This window comes from Oryzias melastigma, linkage group LG10 (genome assembly GCF_002922805.2).
Source record: "Oryzias melastigma strain HK-1 linkage group LG10, ASM292280v2, whole genome shotgun sequence".
NCBI classification, from domain to species: Eukaryota; Metazoa; Chordata; class Actinopteri; order Beloniformes; family Adrianichthyidae; genus Oryzias; species Oryzias melastigma.
Genome location: NC_050521.1, coordinates 2853250 through 2872373, shown reverse-complemented (window position 1 = coordinate 2872373; position 19124 = coordinate 2853250). Strand labels below are relative to the sequence as shown.

The 19124-nt window shown below is 41.0% G+C and overlaps 1 protein-coding gene across 1 annotated transcript; it reads left to right on the top strand.

Moving 5' to 3' along the window:
- The first annotated feature begins 1157 nt into the window (after window positions 1-1157).
- Window positions 1158-19104, top strand: neil3 (nei-like DNA glycosylase 3). Its single transcript, XM_024262592.2, has 10 exons — window positions 1158-1362; window positions 1448-1557; window positions 7553-7687; window positions 7988-8201; window positions 9611-9685; window positions 9791-9957; window positions 11604-11767; window positions 17611-18025; window positions 18272-18452; window positions 18522-19104. The coding sequence occupies exons 1-10, from the start codon at window positions 1258-1260 to the stop codon at window positions 18693-18695; spliced, it is 1740 nt and encodes a 579-aa protein (XP_024118360.1). The 5' UTR covers window positions 1158-1257; the 3' UTR covers window positions 18696-19104.
- The last annotated feature ends 20 nt before the right edge of the window (window positions 19105-19124 follow it).

The window sequence follows — 19124 nt, the reverse complement described above, 5'->3', positions numbered from 1 at the left end:
ATTGTGCACGTGTGTGAGGTGATTGTGTTATTTTGGGTATCCCTCCCCACCTGGTCTGGTACGTGGAGGGAGGCTGAGCATATTTTAATTGTAATAAATTATATATTTTAAAAACTCCCAGAACTGCGTCCGTGCCCTCTGTGATCCTGCGCTTAGAATTTTTTGTGTGTCCAATACCTCGCCCCCGTATCTGAACCGCTTGTGTTGCCACACTAGGAACAGCTAAGATACTGCAGGACCCTCAAGCTCCCAGACCTTTGGTAGAGGACCCGAGCTAAGAGGAGAAACCACCGCGGAGGGTGAGAGGGGTGCTTTGTTCTTTTTTTTGTTTTTTTGGAGAGCAATTTAATGTTAAAATTATTGATATTATTTAATTTGAAAATAAAGTTTATATAATTGATTCCCACATTAGTTATGGTTAAGTTGCAGGAACAAAAATAACTATTTTCTGCTTAAACATATCGCCTTTTTATTATCATAGCGTAATTAAAAAAAAAAAGATCATTTTGTTCACCCCAACAGGCCAAAAAGCCTTTACGTAACACCGACTACATGTAATGCGTTAATAGTTTTTTCATCATATTTCCTTCTACATCTAACCTGGAATCAAATGACTAACTGCTGATTTTAAGTGACTTTAAAATTAATGTTAAACAAGGAATTGATGTGGCAGTTTTAATGTTGAATTGTGACCTTAAAAAAGGAAATATTTTCATTTGGATCATACAAAAACCACACTACAATTTAACCGTTTAACACCAGAGCTCAAGTGTTTATGTTCTTTGATTTACTGTAATTTTTAATTAACACAATTGGTAAAGCAATTCCAGTAGATTCTGAAGGAGAAAAGCGGCTCACAAAAATTACATGTTAAAGATTTTGTGTTTTAGCGTCACAGACGACACCTCAAGTGTTTAAGGTTAAAATGCATGAATTGAGTTTGCTTGTATTCACATTTATTTTTTTTAAATATAAGATGGAATTGTAATTTCTCATTTTGATTTCTAAATTGTAAAATGCATTTTAGAAGTTGTAAAACAGAAAACGGAATTGAGATTGTATTGTTACTCTAATTTATGGGTGGAAAAACAAAAGTTTTATTCTAGTTTAGTCTCCTCATCATCATGACGCTTTAGGCTTTCTGCGCCTTTAAGACGAGTTGACGGCTACGCGCATGCGCAGCTTTGAAACTTGTGGCGGGCTCAGGAAACGTCAAGCTGATGTTTCTATATTAGATGAAGTCAGAGTTTCAGCAGCATGGTTGAGGGTCCGGGATGTACGCTCAACGGAGAGAAAATCCGCTCCAAGGTCAAAGCGGGACAGAGGGTGAACGAGGTCCGGGGCAGCGCGGCCAAACCAGGCGTGAGTATCACCACACCGGGATCAGCGGCAGCAGCTTCTGCGCTCCTCCTGCGACTCTAAGCGGCTCTGCCGTCTCCCTCCTCAGGTGAGCGGCCCCGGATCGAACCCCTTTCTCAGCCTCCGCGGCGCTCACTTCTCCGCCGTGGCAACCGTCGGTAAAGAGCTCTTCATGTTCTTCGGCCCGAGAGCTCTGAGGTAAAACCGTAGACCGTGTATCACTCACGGACTAATCTCGGAGACGTGGAAGAAGTCTCACCTCAGATTCGTGCGTAAAGTGTAGTTTTGTGTGTGCGTAACAAGCGATTCATGCGTAATGTTAAAAGACGTTTGCGCGTGTAACTAGTTTCAATCTGTCATTTTAATTTGTGAATGTGTAAATTGTATATTTTTTTTTTATTTCGTAATGTTTGTACTTCTACACAAAATATAATATAATGTATGAGTTACAAATCAAGAATTACGCACACTCGTAAGGCATAAATCAAGAATTACGCACGCATGAATCGGGGTGATACTTATCTCCTTATGTTTTGTCCAGTAAATTAATACATGTCAATGTCAATGATGTTCCTGATCTGAACCCACTGAGGCTTTTCTCTATGGAAACCCGTAACCCTTCTGCTCTTCTTGGCTTGTTTACATTAAAAGTGGGGTCATCTGGACCCCACAAGACTTTTTTTTATCATTGATTTTTGAGTTTCCTTAATGTCCATGGCAGACATAAAATCCTGTCCACCTTTGTCCATATTTGTCATGGAATGAATCACATATCAATATGTGGTTGAAGTCATCTGGACCCCAAAGAGAGCGGAAGGGTCAAAGGGCATAAACCAGGGGTGTCAAACTCAACCGTACAACGAGCCAAAAGACAGGTCGTGGGCCGAACAGGAAAAACATTAAACACACTGATACATTTTTTTTTTATTATTTTAAAACCATAACGTTAACATATTATGAACTATTATAGCATTTCCTGCTATAATGCTAGTGTGAATGCTATAAGCTGAATTTGACCGCTGAAGATGCTAGTGCTGATAGCTGAAGATGCTGAAACTGATGGGTAAAAACACTGAAGCTGAAAATGCTGAAGTTGATTGTCAGCTAAAATATTAGCTAAATGCCAAATTTTTATAAAAAAAACAATAATTTAGGTTAGCTAAAACAGCTTGCATGTAGTTGAAAAAATAGCTAAACTTCAAAATATCCTAAAAAAAAAACGTAAAAAAGAACTAAATTAGCAAAAACAGCTGCTAATAATAATAATGGATTGGATTTATCAGCGCTTTTCCAGACGCTCAAAGCACTTACATTGTGTATCCATTATTCATTCACACCTCATTCATACTTGGTGACGGTAAGCTACTATTGTGGCCACAGCTGCCCTGGGGCAGGCTGACAGAGGCGTGGCTGCCAGTACGCGCCTACGGCCCCCTGACCATCTGACCATCACCGGAACATCCATACCAGTGGAGCCACACTGGAGGCAAGTAGGGTTAAGTGTCTTGCCCAGGGACACAACGACACTTGGCTGGCGGGAGCCGTAATCGAACCGCCTATCGTTCGATCATTGGCCGACCCGCTCTACCACCTGAGCCACTGCCGCCCAGCTAGTATGTAACTGAAATATTAGCTAAACTCCAAATTAGCCAAATAAATCTTAGTAAATCACAAAGTAATCCAAAAATCTAGCAGAATGACAATTTTTTAAACTTTTAAACATAATTCTCAATAATAAAAAGGCAGGAATATTATTCCAGAATAAATCAACTTAAACCTTAAATAACTTTGAATATTTTACTCTCCATAAAAATATATTTTGTCAAATTATACAAGTTAGAAATTAGCACAAGATAACATCAAGCTGGTAAGAACAATAAAATAAAATGATCTGGAGGGCCGGATGTGGCCCCCGGGCCTTGACTTTGACACATGTTGCCTATGCCATGCTTTTCTAAAGCCTTTCAGAACAGACTATATCCATATGTGATCATGTATTACATTTGGGACACTGAAGAACAAATTATTATTAAATATGAGTTAATTTTGTCAACGCTTTTCCTACCCAGAAGTAAAAGGACTCGATCTCTTTCCTTTATTCTTGGTTCTGCCCATTTCATAAAATCAACCTTGAGCTGGCCTTGGCACCATTTCACCAAAGAGAGCAAACATCCAAATTTTTGCAAAGATGGATGTACATGTTGTGTTTATGACCTTAGTGGCTCCGGCGTTTATTCCAAAAACTTGTCAGGCAGGCCCGTCAGTTATTGGAGACCAGCATTTCATCAGACAGACATCACAGACAGAATGGTGACGGCTAATGAGTTCATTTTGTTGTGAATACCGGTAAAGAAATGCAGACAACAGTAGATGAACATCTCAGGATTTATTGAAATGATTAGAACATTGTTCTGATTAGAACTGGCTGTGATTATTTCCGTTCTCTTTGACGCATCATCAGTATCTGTATTAAAAATCCTCTTCACTTTCATGTGGATCATTTTTCTGGAGACACGCGCACACTTCTCCGTCTTTGTTCAATAATCCACCTTCAAACCAGTTCTTTTACTTCGTCACGTACTTTCTTTGTATCTCTAAAAGGAAATAGTTTACCTTTTTCCCAGCCATCTTCCCATTATCCCCCGTCTGCTTGTGCCATTCTCTGATAGGTTTAGGATCCATCCAAACATGCAGATTCCTCACCAGAATTATAATAATGGATTCAATTTTTTTGCTCTTTCCAGACACTCAAAGCGCTTACATTGTGTATCCATTATTCATTCACTCCTCATTCATACTTGGTGATGGTGAACTACTGATGTAGCCACAGCTGTCCTGGGGCAGGGTGACAGATATGGAGAGAATATAGACTCACTCTGAGGGTGCATAATTCTTGATTTGTTCATAAATTAGGATTTGTGTGTGCGTATTCTTGATTTGTAATTCATATAATGTGTTCTGTGGATAAGTTAAAAAAAATCCAAAATATATTTTACACATGCACAAATTAAAATTACAACAGCTTGAAACTAATTACACACAAAAATATTTAAAATAAAACACAAAAATCACCTCTTATGCACGCACAAAGCCTAACTTACACACAAATTAAGACTCTTTTCACGTCTCACTGATTCATCCATGAGTGATGTGTTCAAGTACTACTAGAATGGTGGGTCATCAGTTTCCTTATCAGCTGTTTTGATCTTAGATTGTGAATAATATCCGGTGAAACTTGAAATTTTTCCACTTTCTTAAAAAGATATGCCTGATAATTCGTAGAAAAAGTCTAAAGACGCGTTTTTAAAACACTTATCACTTTTAAAAATAAATGTATCTCCCAGAACTGATCGCTTCCTCTACATCCTGACAGCCCCTCCGACACGGGGCTTGACAACAGCTGATCACCTGTCACGGTGATAGCAGGCGGTGTCCTTCTAAACTCCCACAGATTTTGACACCAGTTTGGAAATAAAGTTTTACAAGATTCTCTGCATCTGTCATCTTCAAGCATGGCTCTGATAAACAGACGACTTCGGTTCTTTTCTAGTTAATTCATCACTTTTTTCTCGTAAATCTACAAGAAAAAGTCATACATTTAGCCTATGACTTTTTTTAAGTCATAATACAGTACGACTTTTTGTCATGAATTTACAATGTTTAAAGTCGTAATTTAAAAAACAAAATGTTTGTAAACTATCTCTTATACCCTGTCGAACATGAGAGGTCTCCTAATGTGAAATCAGATAAGTTAAGGTTTGTCTTTTTTTTACCTCTTGTTTAGCTACTGTCAGAACTTCTTAGTTATCTTAATAATGGTGAATTAGTTTTTATTTATTTTTTTCACAGCTCTATTTAATCTACTTGAATAAAGTTTTGGTCTTGTTTTGGCGGCACTTCCTAAAAATGTTCAAAAGTTGAACTATTTAGCATTAATTGTCTAGATATTAATTAATAAAATAACTTGTACAATGTTAAAAATAGTTATTTATCTGGTCTTATTTAATCCTAACGGCAACAAAAAAATTCCCCTTCAAAGATAACGTTGAGAGTTTGCTTCCAAACATGAACAAATGCAGTTTTTCATTTATCAATCGTGCAGCACAAGCCTCCACCAGATGGCGCCACAGGCTGGATGTCTGTCTTATGTGAAAATGGTGACACTTTATTTTGCACACATACTTTAAAAGGAAAGATAGGGCAAGACAAAATACAAAAAATATCTGAAAGGGAGAGAGAAGCAGTTGAAGCCTTCTAAATTCTCAGCCCATGCCCCAGACCAAACTTATTACCGCACCCAGTGTCTATTATAGTCCTGCTCCCTCTCTAATAAGTACACATTCAGATACTCATGTACACGTATAGATAAATATACACATAGAAACAAACACACCACATTCATTTGGTTTCATTTAAATCTCAATCCCCAACACACCCAAATGCATCCCCACACAATTCAAGTTCACAGATATTTACAGACATATTACAGTTGATTCATGTTTTGTTTATGTACAGATCTATCAATAATCATATACCTATATTTGTTCTTAAACTCCTTTACGTTCAGACTTTGTTTTAAGTGTGACTTGATTCAGTTCCACAGCCTTGCACCACATGTGGATCCACAAAATCCCAGTTTGTTTGTGCGTTTCTGCCTCCTCACACTTCAGAGGGCAGACAGTGAGCTGTTAGGGGTTGTCTGTCTGCACCATCCATGCTGTTGCATTTAAGGTCTTCGTGTTGGACCAAAGCTGCATTAGTTTCTGCAGAAATGTTCATATCATTCTTAAGCTGGCACTTTCAGGATTTTAAATGGTTGCACATTCCTAGTTGTTGTATGCAGGTGCATTTTTTCCGTTATTATTTAAGCAGGAGCATCTCTGGAGGCGTTTCCTGCAGCGGTCCGTGCACACACGTCTGCCATCTTGTGACTTTCAAAGGCTCAGCGTGATCAGACTTTTTTACCAATCCACACTGAAGTTTTTATACAATTTCCGACTTTTCACTCTCTGCTCTTTCTCCCAGATAGTCCTACTGCAGCGCGGTCTTTCACGTTCAGATAATACGGCAGTGTGCCGTGAATGCTGCGGAGGCTCAGGCTGTCAGGAAGCGATCTCACAAAAGTAAAGAATGTGAGAAATGTTGATTAAAAATGCCTGCTGTGGCAGTAAAACTGAAAGATGTTTTCTGAAAAGGTCAGTAGATGTTACATTTATTTCTTCTGTTTCCTGCAGACTGGAGAAACCTGACTGAATGAAGCTTTCATTTTTTTTTTCTCCCGTACATCCTTGACAACTCTGAAAGAACTGATGTATTGAAGAATAAATCTGTCTCTGTGTCTAATCATGATTCTCAATGTCGGTCTTGGTGGAACATCACCAAACGTCTGTCAGAGCAAATCAACACTCATGTGTCGTATTTATTTAAGCGTTCAAAAACAAATATTTACAAAACTCCTGACAGTAAAGGATCAAGAGAATGACCTGATTTAGGAAAATGCACCTAAAATGCATAAAAAAAGAATCTGACAGTAAAGTTGTTTTTTCTTATTAAAAACAAGATCAAATCTTATTTTTTAGTTCAAAACTCAGTGAAAAGTTCACATTTATGTTCTGTTTTTCACTTGTGAACCTGAGAAGAAAACTGCTCTTGGTGAGTTTTAGTCGTTCGTGAGCTTCCTTGTCGGAGTCCTCCACACCTTTTTTTTTTTGTTTTTTTACTGTTTTTCAGAATAAAAGCCCATATTTTTCTGACATGAGAACGTTCGGCTCTTTCAGGACTGGATCAGAGTTTTTTTAAAAAACTAGGAACACATGGAGCTGTGTTCCTCTGACTTTGACGTCCCTTCATCTCAACCCTCATCTTCATCGTCTTCTTGATCTTTATTCTGATAGTGTGGCATCGATTCAGGCAGTTTTAGCAGTTTTTGAGGATTTTTAAACTGTGGGGCATTTCTTTTCAAATGTAGTGTTTCTGTAGCTCGAATGTGAATCTTTCATTCTTTTCCTTTTCCTCAGGCCTTCAACTGTTTTTCAGTGATCAGCTGAAGCCGTCTACATTCTGATAACAAATGTGATTGATTGTGATTGATCAGAAAATGCCCACAGTGTTGTTGTGTTGCTGTCCTCTGCTCTTTGTCAGGTTTGCCAAACTGGAGCAGACAGTTTGGATTAATCTGTGCGTTTTCTCTCAGGGTCCACTTTGGCATGAACGGGTCGCTCCGTGTAAACCCGGCTGAGACGAAGGTTAAATCGGGTTCGCCTCCAGTCCTGGAGATCCACCTCAGCAGCGACATTGTGTGCTTCTATGACAGCACTGTAGAAATGAGGTATGCTGACCCGCCCAGATAGATGGAGGGGACGGAGCTTCACCTTGGAGTAAGGCTCTGCCGGGTGTCCTCCGTCAGGCTGAAGCCGCATGAAAAATAATACTTGTTTTTTTAAACACTTGTCTTGATCGTAGCTTCTAAGGTCAGAGCAGACATTTTTTTATTTCTGCAGTCTGAAAATTGCAGCTGTATCCCATCAGAAGGCAGAAACAAAAACCCATGTAACCTTAGCTGACCTCCTGCAGAACTGGTGAGCATTTATTTTCTGTTGCGGCGTTTAAAAAAATTGGGTGCTTACAGGCTGACGGAGGACTGCGAGCAGAAGGTCAAGACCATGGAGAGTCTGGACGTCTGCTCCTCCAAGTTCAGCTTCCCCCGCTCTGAGGAGGCGGTGCGGAGCCAGGTGGGCAGGATGCTCTGCGACGTTCTCCTCGACCAAGCCGTCATGCCGGGAGTCGGCAACATCATTAAAAACGAAGCCCTGTTTGACTCGGGCCTCCACCCAGCCATGAAGGTACGGCAGACGTGATGGATTGTGTCGAGCAAATCCAAAATGAGGCGAGAATGTGAGATGCGGAAAACCCAGAAGCCCCGGTGTCTGTAATGAGGGAGGTAATGCAGGGAGGAGGCAGACATGCAGCAGTCGCATTCACACGCTTTCTGAGTGGAAACATGGAAATGCATGTGGCCTGTGCAGACACTGAGGAGCGCCTCCCCCTGATTCCTTGGACAGATTTGTGTGATGAGTATGTTGACAAATGCATGCAGTTTTGTTCTTGTGAGAAGGGAAGAGTCATTCTACAGCAGACCCTCTGTGGCTGCTGGGACACTTTGTCCCGGCTTTTGTCTGCCCCCTCAGAGGATTACAGCGCCGGACCAAAGTGTTAATCTGTGTTTCTTTGTTCCTCGGCTTCTGGGACTGTTGAAGGTTTTCAGCTCTCCCCCATTACTGACCCTTTGTGTCATGAAAGAGAGAATAATGTGAATTTCTATTTTCTGCTTTCATGTCGTCCGTGTTTCTGGATTTGTGAGTTTGAACCTGCAGTGCAGCTCTGTCTGAACTGTAGCTGAACTAGTGCTGCCACAAACGATAATTTTATTAGTCAACTAATTGTCAACTAACCGATTGTTTTTTCCGATTAGTTGAGTAATCGGGTCATGCGCATTGTGAATGTAAAGCACACACTTTAACATCTTTAGCTTTAAACTAACTGAAAACCAGATATATAGCATCGCCTGCAATAATGCTAGTGTGAATGCTGTAAGCTGAATTTGGCTGCTGAAGGTGCTAGTGCTGATAGCTGAAAACACTGAAGTTGATAGCAGAAATTACAAAAGCTAATAGCTGAAATCCGTGAAAATGCTAGTGCTGATAGCTGAATTTGGCCACTAAAAATGCTGGAGCTGATAGCTGAAAATGTTGAAAGTGATGGCTAAGAACTCTGATGATGATTGCTGAAAACGCTGAAATTGATAGCTAAAAAAGGTTAAGTTGATAGCTGAAAACACTAAATTTGGTAGCTAAAAATGCTGGAATTGGTACCTAAAAAAGTTGATAGCTGAAAATGCTGAAATTGATAGCTGAAAATGCTGAAGCAGATAGCCAGCTAAAATATTAGTTAAATTCCAGTTAAGTTATCCTAAAAAACTGAAAAAAGCCTAAGTTAGCCTAAACAGCAGGCATGCAGCTGAAATATTAGCCAAACTTCAAATTTGCCTAAAAATTCTTAATAAATGCCAAAATAGTACAAATAGCTACTAGAATGCCATTATAACTTTCACTTTGCTACACTCTGACTCCATATAATATAAAGTAACGACTAATCGACTATTAAATCGGTTGTTGTCTACTTTAATACTCGATTAGTCGTTGATTAGTCGACTATTTGTGGCAGCCCTAAACTGAACGCCGCTCATGTGTAGGTGGAGCAGCTGACGGACCGGCACATCCACCTTTTGGTCAAGATGACTCGGGATTTCACTCTTTTGTTCTATAAGGTCAGTTTTTCTTCCCTGCTCATCTGCCCTTCATAAATACCCTGAAGAGAACATTCGGGGTTATTAATCTTTTTTTTTTGTCTGTCCCCCCCCGATCTCTCTCAGTGCCGTAAATCCGGCTCTCCTCTCTTCAAACATTACCGAGTCTACAAGCGTCCCCAGTGTGGTCAGTGCGCTGGTGTCATCACAGTCTGTCGTCTTGGAGACAACGGCCGGATGACTTACTTCTGTGAGCGCTGTCAGAAGGCAGATCCCAGTGGGGGGGACATCAGGTGCGAACCCCTGACAACCTTTGAGGACGGGGGGGGTGGTGACATGTTCAGGATGAAAGCTTCAACTTGAAATCTTTAAAGAAATCTATAGAATGAGGAGCCGGCTCAACTTCTGTGGTAATGTTTCAGTGATGTGACCGAACCAAAACTCTGCACAGAGCAGCTCGTTCCCACAGGAAGCAGTCATCTCTAGTCCTGTTGTAAAAGCAGTCTTTGCAGAAAGTTCTATAAATATTTGGAGGATGTGTTGGCATTGGCAGAGGCCAGCTTTGCAGGCAGATGGGCCTGGCTGGGAGTGGGAGGCGTCGCGGGTGAGAATGAATGTGCATATAAGGCGGTGTTTGCCAGGCAGGGCACAGGCTCAGCACCTCCTGCGCCGTGTTTGAGCACAGCTTTGTGAGGGCTTCCAGTCTGCAGCCTGACAGCGCCGAGCGCAGCTGAGCGGGCGAGCTGTGAAAGTTTCCTCAGAGCTGTCGCCTCCTTCATTATTGGCTCTTCAGATTTTCTTCTTTGTTAAACACAGTCGAGCTTCCACTTTGAGCTCCAGCGAAGGGAAAGGAGACATGATGTATTCTTCATCCACTGCTTGTCTTCTTTCCATCAGTGCAGTTACTGTATCCGCTTAGAAATCTGTGATTTATGGGTTCTACCACATTTACCAACACGTTAGCAGATTTAAAGCTAATATTCTGCTACTGCTAAATAATACAGATAAAACACTTACATACGAAATGAATCAAATTATTTAAATCCATGTTTTAATGTACTTTATTATACTCTAGAAGGCATTTATTCATTATAAATCCAAATATTTTCAATTATAATGTTCCAACAAATATTTCTGATGTAGTTGTTTTCAGGATTGTTTATTTAAACTGAATTTAAATATAGGGAAATTAGTAAACAATGAAAAGAAAGACAGTTTAAGTCAAGGACCAGTGGAATTGTCATCTGAACAATAAATTCCATCATGGAAACACCAGGCCTCAAACTCTTCCATCATAATGTTAATGTTTATTTTTATATTAAGGCCGGGAATCGATTAAAAAAATTAACTAATTAATTGCAAATCTGGAAAAAATTAATCGTAATTAGTTGCATTTTTTTTGTTTTTTTTCCAGTCACTTATTATCTGCAAATAACCACAATATTAAATCACACGCAAAATTGTACATTTAAACGTTTATTTTTAACCCTTTGGTTTGTTTATTTGGTATCATTTTAATCAGTCGATCCTCATCCCAAAATAAAATAACGGTGGGTTTTCTCTAACAGACAGTTTAGCTCCGCCCCCCAATGCGGGTGCACTGCTGCATTACAGCCTTCAGACTGACGTTCGTTTTCCCACCTTATTTATTAAAATAAAGGATCACTTTGTCCAAAAACTACAAATAAATGCCTCTTTAATTTAATAAAATCTCAATCAGCTAAAGTTTATTTTAGACAGTTTCATTACGCTGATCTCACAGCTGCACGGCAGGACGCCTGAGATTGTTGATAAATGTTTTTGTAATGATGTATGACGTTCAAATGTAAGAACAGTGTCACAAACCAGTTTCTCATCAGCTGTTAAGAGAATGATTCACCTCTGACCCTGCATGGAGGTCAGCCCCCCTGACCTCTGCTGAACCTGTTTGTCGGTGCAGGACGCTTCCTCGCAGGAACAGTCTGATCGGCTGGGCCTGCGTGAAGACGAGCGGCGACGACGTGGCCCGGGCGGAGGAAGAGGACTGGGTCTGTCAGCTGTGCACGCTCATCAACCCACCGTCAGCGAGCGCTTGTGACGCCTGCCTCACCCCCAGGCCTGAGGGTGAGTCCGAGGTTCTTCACGCAGCGTTCCTGTCGGACGCTTTACACAGCGGCGTTCCCGCTGCAGCACAGCCCGAAGGGTTAATTCCACGGTCGCATTTCAGACACGCTTTCAGATCAGCGCTGAACTGTTAGCATCACTCCGAGGCCTCTCCACACTCCTCTACCACCACAGAATGATTTTTTCTCCTCTTTCGTCCATGATTGGACATTCTCTGAGCTACAACATTCCCTCTCCGGCGTCTGTAAACCCTCAGCTCTTCAAACAGAAGCCACCAAGCAGCAGGTTTCTGAAAAGCTTCACGCTCTTTTCTAAAGATGTGATTTATAGTTCAGGAAATCTGTTTGCTGCTTTTAGGATTCTTTAAAATCTTGGAAATGCAGAACAGATTTATTGCTGCACATAAAGCGGAGTGAGTGCTCTCGCTAATACCCTCATTTGCATGTGTACGCCGCTATATTTCTGCTCTGCCTGTGTGAGTCAGCGGGGGGCTAAGGGCCTTTCTCAGGGGCAAGATTATCACGCCTTCTCAAGAACTGCACTTTCCCTTTCCCTGCTCCCTTTCAAGTCCGCTCGGCGCATCTTCTGACTTTTCTCAGTAAAGATTTTAATCGTCACTCATGAAGGCCTGAAAGATGAAAACACTTGGTGAGAGAAGTTTGGCTTAAAATCTCTCCTTGGGACTTTTAGGGAAGATCTAAGAGGATCAGGAACGGAGCAAACAAAACAGGATTCTTTTGAGTCCAAACATGAATTCAGCTGCTTCATCCAGACAGCTTTTCCCTGGAAAGGTAAAAATGATTTTGATGACAGTTTCAGACTCTGATCAGAAGTCCTGCTTCTCTTTGGTCTCAACTATGCACTGAACAGCAAACATGACAAACGCTTCAATATATCCGGATTTTGACATTTAAACGTTCCACTTTGACAGTTGGTTTTTTTCAATCAAATATTATGATTCCTGGTTTTCTGTTCATTTTTATTCATAATTTACCAGAATTCACAATTTACCAAATTAAGTTCAACTTTCTTCATTTTGAAAAGTTATTTTTGCAAACTAATTTCCTTTTGAAAATTTGTTTTTTTTTTAAATCAAAACTTAAAAAATGTATATTTTTTCTTTTTATTTGTTTTAAGTAGAAAGTGAAGGGGAAATTAAATAAATGTAGTACATAAGCGGGAAATTAGTTAAACCTTTTGATCAACTCAGTCACCAAACCAATGAATAGTTAAAGGTTTTATTGCTGACAATTATTTTATTATGTGGAATAAAATAGTAACTGTAAAAGATTGCTTTACAGTTTTATCAAATAAAAATGTTGAGTTAAATGTAAAGTAACTCATAAGAAATTAATAGTTCCACTTCTTTTAACTTAAAGTCCCACTCTAATCATCAGTTGATCTATTGTAAAAGTGTCTTCAGTGTTAATTTGATTATGATGATTACATATTTAGGCTAAAAAAGTCATTTTCTAGGACAGAGGTCAGCAACCTTCAACATTAAAGAGTCAGTTTCTTACTGACCAAAACCTAACAGGAGCTGCAAATTCCCACCTCACTGTTTAAAAAAAGCATTATGTCATTATTTTATAAAATATAGCTTTCAAACATTTAAAATAATGGAATTAGAGTGATGAATAAAGTGGTAAAGTGATTTGTTCTTCTACAAAAGTTTTACCTTCTTTTAGTTTTGCAGCACATCATTTTTATTTTAAAATAAAGGACATTCTGTGTCAAATAAGAGCTCCTGCTGCAGCAGATTTACTTGAAATAAAAATTCAAGGCCGAGCTAAGAATCTGTGCTTTGAGCTTATTCTAATAATAAATCACTCTGACTGCAGATTCAACCTTTAAAAATAATTTAGTTCAGTTTTCTGACATGTTAAAAATGTAGGCATTAATTACAACTTGATTAAAACAAACTGACTGAAAATAAAAAATAAATAATGCATGTAGATTGTTAGTATTGAAAGCCAAAGGGCTACTGTGGAGGATAAAAGAGCCACACGTGGCTCCAGAGCCTCAGGTTGCAGACCCATAGTTTCTGCAGAGCGGCAGGTGTTCATTCACCTCTGAGTTGTGGGCGGGGCTGTTGGTGCATAGCAAGCTTTCCTACATTTCACATCATGCCTTTGTTTAGACCAGGAGTCTGCAACCTGCGACTCCAGATCCACATGTGTCTCTTTTATCTCTCCATGGTGACTCCAAACATAAAATAAGTCATGGAGATGCTGACCCAGACATGTCGACGTCAGAGTCAGCAGCTCCCCTAAACAAAACTACCCAAAGAAAACAAATAAACAAAGCCTGAAAACTAAGACTATCAAGATCCAACCCCAAACTAAAATAACAAAACCCAGCAGAGTAAGAATTGTTTCCACCAGTAGTTCAGACTGGACCAGACTTTTTATCTTTTCCATTACAAGATGGACCCGGCAAGCATTTTTAGACCTGCGTTGGTCCAGAAAATAGAATGGACCCGCGAGGGCGGAGCTCCTGTCGTCACACAATGTAACCCATTGATTGGTGGAAAGGTTTTACGACAACAGGAAGTGTCCGATCAGAGCTTTTCCCACTCAAGATCCAAACCGAAAGTTCTGCCCTCTTTTCAGCTGGACTTTTATTCGTCCCGGTGTTGAGCCCTTCTGCTTTGTTTCACGACCGCGTTCGGGGGACGCAGGGGAGATTTTCTCCGAGCCGAAGAGCTGCTTCGTGAAGCCAAAGAATCAGTCTCAGATCATCTTAGTGGAACTTTTTATTGTTACTTTTCATTGCTTTGCCAATCGACAACAACCGTTGGCACGCTAACCTGCTGCCTTTTTTCTTTCTCTCCTCCCAGCGCGAGCTGCTTCCCTCATGCACGTGCGCAAGCACTCTGTCCCCAGCTCTTTCCTGAGCTAAAACACAAAGGTTGAAGCACGCACACTCATTCGCAACCCTCGCAATCTTCTTGGAAAGAATAAAACATTCTTTCATACAGTATTTTTCTTATTCGCGGGGCTTGAGGACCGGAGACACGCGCGCACACCCCTTGGTTTCCTTGGTATATGTCCTCCATCAAGAGAAAAGAACGCGAAAAACACCTTTTCATTAGAGTGGGTCTTTAACAGGGTTGCCAGTAATAACTAAATAACCCTAGACAGTTACCTGTTCAAATCTTATGGCTCTCCAACCACTCAATGGATGTTATTAACAAGTTATTAGATCTAAATTCATTTCAGTTTTCTGTCTAACCTCTGTGATCAGATGATGTTTCCGCCAGCCGCTCCTAACGAGCTGAAACGGCTGCGACTCCTCCTCCTGACTCCTTCCATGCAGACACAGGTCCATGCTGAGAGGAATAACTCTGACCTTTTTATCCACCAAACAAAAATCGGATTCTCTTGGCTCTTCTGCTGCGCTGCGCTCTTTACAAATGAAATCAAGCTGTTCTAATTATTCTTCATTGGATAAAGAGCGCCGCTACGTGCAGCTTCTGCTGTTAAAAAGAGTCCACTGGGGGTTTTCTCACAGAACTGTTTCAAACATTTACTGTTAAGGTAAGTGTTAAGTGTTTCTGTGGGTTTTATTTCCTTCAGCTGCTCTTCTTCTGTTTCCACCAGAGGCTAATGCTAACGTCTGTGTTTCATGTCAGAAACATCTCTGAACAGAACTTTTGGACTCGGATCATCACACAGGTTGGATCAGAAATCTGAACGAAAGTCCGTTAGATTTCTGAAAAATATTGATCAAGTTATGTGCATTATTTCACTATCATGAGTCATTATCCACTCTCAGGTCATGTCCATGTCCTGCTGCTGTAAAGGACAGAGATGAGGTGCAAGATCACATTTATTTAGCAGTTTACCTGAATTAGTGACAAGTCATCTTCACAACAACCGATGCAAAACAAACAGAAACACAAACCCAAAGAGCCATGGACCATGAGTTATAAGAGAGTTAAAAACAAATATGAAATAAAAAAATGACTTTACTCTCTGTGAGGAGGAGATGCAGAGTCAAAGTCAAAAACCACAGTGTAGTTTTTTATTAGCCATCATGCAGTTGGAGCCCAGCTGTGGCGGGCCTTCAGTGTCACTTACTGCTTAATGAAAATGATCAAATCTGTCAGTCCTGCTGACTTTGAGATGAAGCTCCTGAAACCAGAGAATACACGACTGCTAGAAATCACCAAAGAAAACCTGCCTGTGGTTGTAAATGTTTAATACAAACAGACAGAGCTGAACACAAACATTCATCAAATAGTTATTATGTCTTTGCTTCTGTTTAATAATTATCAAGGGAGTGTTAAAGTCCCCCATGACAATTTTTATAAAAAAAAAAAAACATTCCCAGTAGTGTTTTACTTATGATTAGGAAGTTTTTAATCAAAATCCCACAACCCTAATGTCTTAAAAAGCCATTTTTCATCTTGATCTGAATCCTGTTTTCAAAATCTCCTCTGAGGGGGCGTGGCTTTTGGAGCTGACCCCCCGTCTGATTCTGATAGCTCTGTGTCTCTCTATCATAAATCTTCACCGCTGCTACATAAAAACATCCATCAATCTGGGTAATGTCCAGGCGTATGGTTCTGATCCAGATGTCAGCTGGACGAGGAAGTGAAGATCTTCATGGACAGAACTTCCTCCAAAATCCTGATTCTTTCTCCTTCCAGTTCACCAAAGACTCTTTTAGCTAATTCTCCAATGTTTATTGACTGTGATCAATACATTCAATCATTGGTTTCTCAGAGTTCTTGATAAAATAATCAAAGCTAACATCAAAATGCTCTTTCATTGATTTACAATCCTTTCCAACTGCGGTCAAATGAGCCGCCGTTCACATTTCCGTGGTCACATCAAGAAGCTCCGTGGAGTCTGGTGGAGATTTTCCAGCGTTCTCAGTCCTGCTACCGTAAGTATTGGATGAAACTCACACCAAAAATCCAGTGATGCTGATTTGACCACAGAAATGTGAACGGCGGCTCATTTGACTGCAGTCAATGTGAAGATACCATCTTCTCTTCTCCAGAACCTGAACTAGACACTAGGAACAGATGAGGGTTTAGTGCATGTGCAGCAGAGCTGATGATGGACAGAAGATCATTCTTATTACATTTGTTCTCTTTCATTGCCACACAGACATGTTAAAAATCCAAAAAACAGGATTTTTGTCAGAGAGGGACTTTAAAGTCCCATTTCATCTTCAGATCTACAGTCAAGCTGATCCCAGTGGACTTTACATTAGGAGGATGCTGCTTTTAGCCAAAATAAAAAAAAAAGTGTTTTTTGTTCAGAGTGGAAGTAATTAATAGAAATTCACCTTTGAGTTATGGGCGAGACCATTGATGCAGAGCAGCTGCACTCCCCTTCCCGTCACTGCGAGCTAACAGCAGGGAACTTGTGGCTTGTCCAGCGTATTTCAACATCACAAATACAATTTTTTTGGTCTGCCCCTATTTCAATTTGATTTAAATAAAGAAATAGTCAAAAACACAATTTTAATCATAATTTTCATCATTTATGTCCTCCTCCATCATGAGGAAAATGCTACAAGAAGGTGTTAAAAACACAATTAATTTCATTTCTTTAGACTGAACTCTCATCAGCTTGGAGACCCTGAAGTCCTCATGATGCATCTCATTCTGGACTGTTCTGCAGTACATGGTGTTAATTTTGGCGAAAGTTACAGACAAATACTACAGGGGTCATTGGACAGACGTTCAAATGTCAGTAACAGGTCATCTAAAATGTATTGTGGGAACTTGTGCCTCAGTTCTTCCCTGCACATGTTCAGAGGTTTGTGTGTGAGCGCTGCAGCTGCTGAACACAGATTGGTTTCTCACTCTGGCTCCTTCCCTGCAGCCCACAAAGAGGACATCAGCACTGGAGCGTCGCCCTTCACTGCAGATCTAATCAGATACCCTTGCACCGCCTTCACCAAGCCACCAGAGGAGCTCAAAGTCAACTGGAGGTCTGCGTTCGGAGCTACCACCCTCGTTTTCTCTGACATGAGCCAGAAACCCAAGCCTGTAAACTCTGCGCCCCCCCCAGCCGGCAGTCATTTGAATTCCTTGGCGGCGGAGCGAGGTTTATATAAAAACAGTGTCTGCCAGGGGACAACAGGCCCCAATTATGCCTCTGGTGGCTGGCAGAGGCAAAGTGCCGGGCTCTCCGGCGGGGAATCGCACGCCTCCTACAGTCACACATCCAAGAAAATGAGAATTGATCACAGTCCCTTCAGCAGTAACAATGCTCAGGACGGAGCCCCCCACTCAGGGTGAGCACATCTCTCACTTTGCTATTCATGAAGAAGTTTATAACAAGACAAGTTTTTACAACTTTAGGGCCGAAAATGACGAACCGTCCTCATGACATCGCTGTTTAGAAACGGCGCCGATAAATAATCACGGCGGGATATTAACCGCATAAACTCTGTTCAGTGAACACACACGGGCTGCTGACATCATTCCAGGCTTTTATTCTGCAAATATTTCAAACTAATGAGACTCTCCTCTGCTGCCAGCATCAGCAAAACAGAGGGGAGGAGTCCCGCGTCCGGCGCCTCCTCCGGTCCCGGAGCTCCTTGTTGCGCGTCCCACCGCCGTCCGGCTGTCCTCAGAGTGGTCCACAAAGAGGGGGCGAACAAAGGACGCCGCTTCTACGCCTGCTCACTGCCCAGAGAGAGCAAGTGTGACTTTTTCCAGGTAATGGTGAGGAATCATTTGTTCTGGCTTCAGAGGCTTCAGGTCATTGAAGCGTCCTGTGTGTTTCAGTGGGCAGACCTGCACTTCCCTTCCTGTCACCACGGGAAACGCAGTCTAATGAGGACGGTTCTGAAGCTGGGACCCAACAACGGCCGCACCTTCTACACCTGCAGCTTTCAAAAGGGGAAGCAGTGCGACTTTTTCCAGTGGGCCGAGACGGGACCGGCGCCCCCCGGCTGCTGATGGGCTGCAGCCAAACACCCCTTTAAACTGGCGCTTTCACAGCGTGAAGACCGTGCTGCTGCGAAGCTTTGATCCGGCATCATCCAGCCTGTTGTTCTTCTGGTCCTGCAGGCTCGTAGTGTGGGTGTTGTGTGCTGCAGGTTTTCAGTGTTCTTTTTCTTACAAAAACACAGTTTCTAGGAAAAACTAAACCTGAACACAACAATGATTGAAAGTGGAAAAAAATCAGGTAGAATGAGCTTCAGTTTCCTTTGTGTTCTGACAGGACGTAGGAATATGAAAATGTCGAAGTTTTTCCATTTTTACACAACAGTTTATTCTCTGTTCATCAGCTGGCTGTATTTAATCAAATGTAGATGATCTTGTATAATAAACACAACTCTGAATCAAATAAAGATGAATATTAATACTTGTGTTGTTTTTACTTAA

Excerpts from the sequence above, each read along its gene's own strand:
- neil3 (XM_024262592.2), top strand. The coding sequence starts at position 1,258 with ATGGTTGAGGGTCCGGGATGTACGCTCAACGGAGAGAAAATCCGCTCC. Across the intron at positions 7,688-7,987 it reads GACAGCACTGTAGAAATGAG|GCTGACGGAGGACTGCGAGC; the intron begins GTATGCTGACCC and ends GGGTGCTTACAG. Across the intron at positions 9,958-11,603 it reads CCCAGTGGGGGGGACATCAG|GACGCTTCCTCGCAGGAACA; the intron begins GTGCGAACCCCT and ends TTGTCGGTGCAG.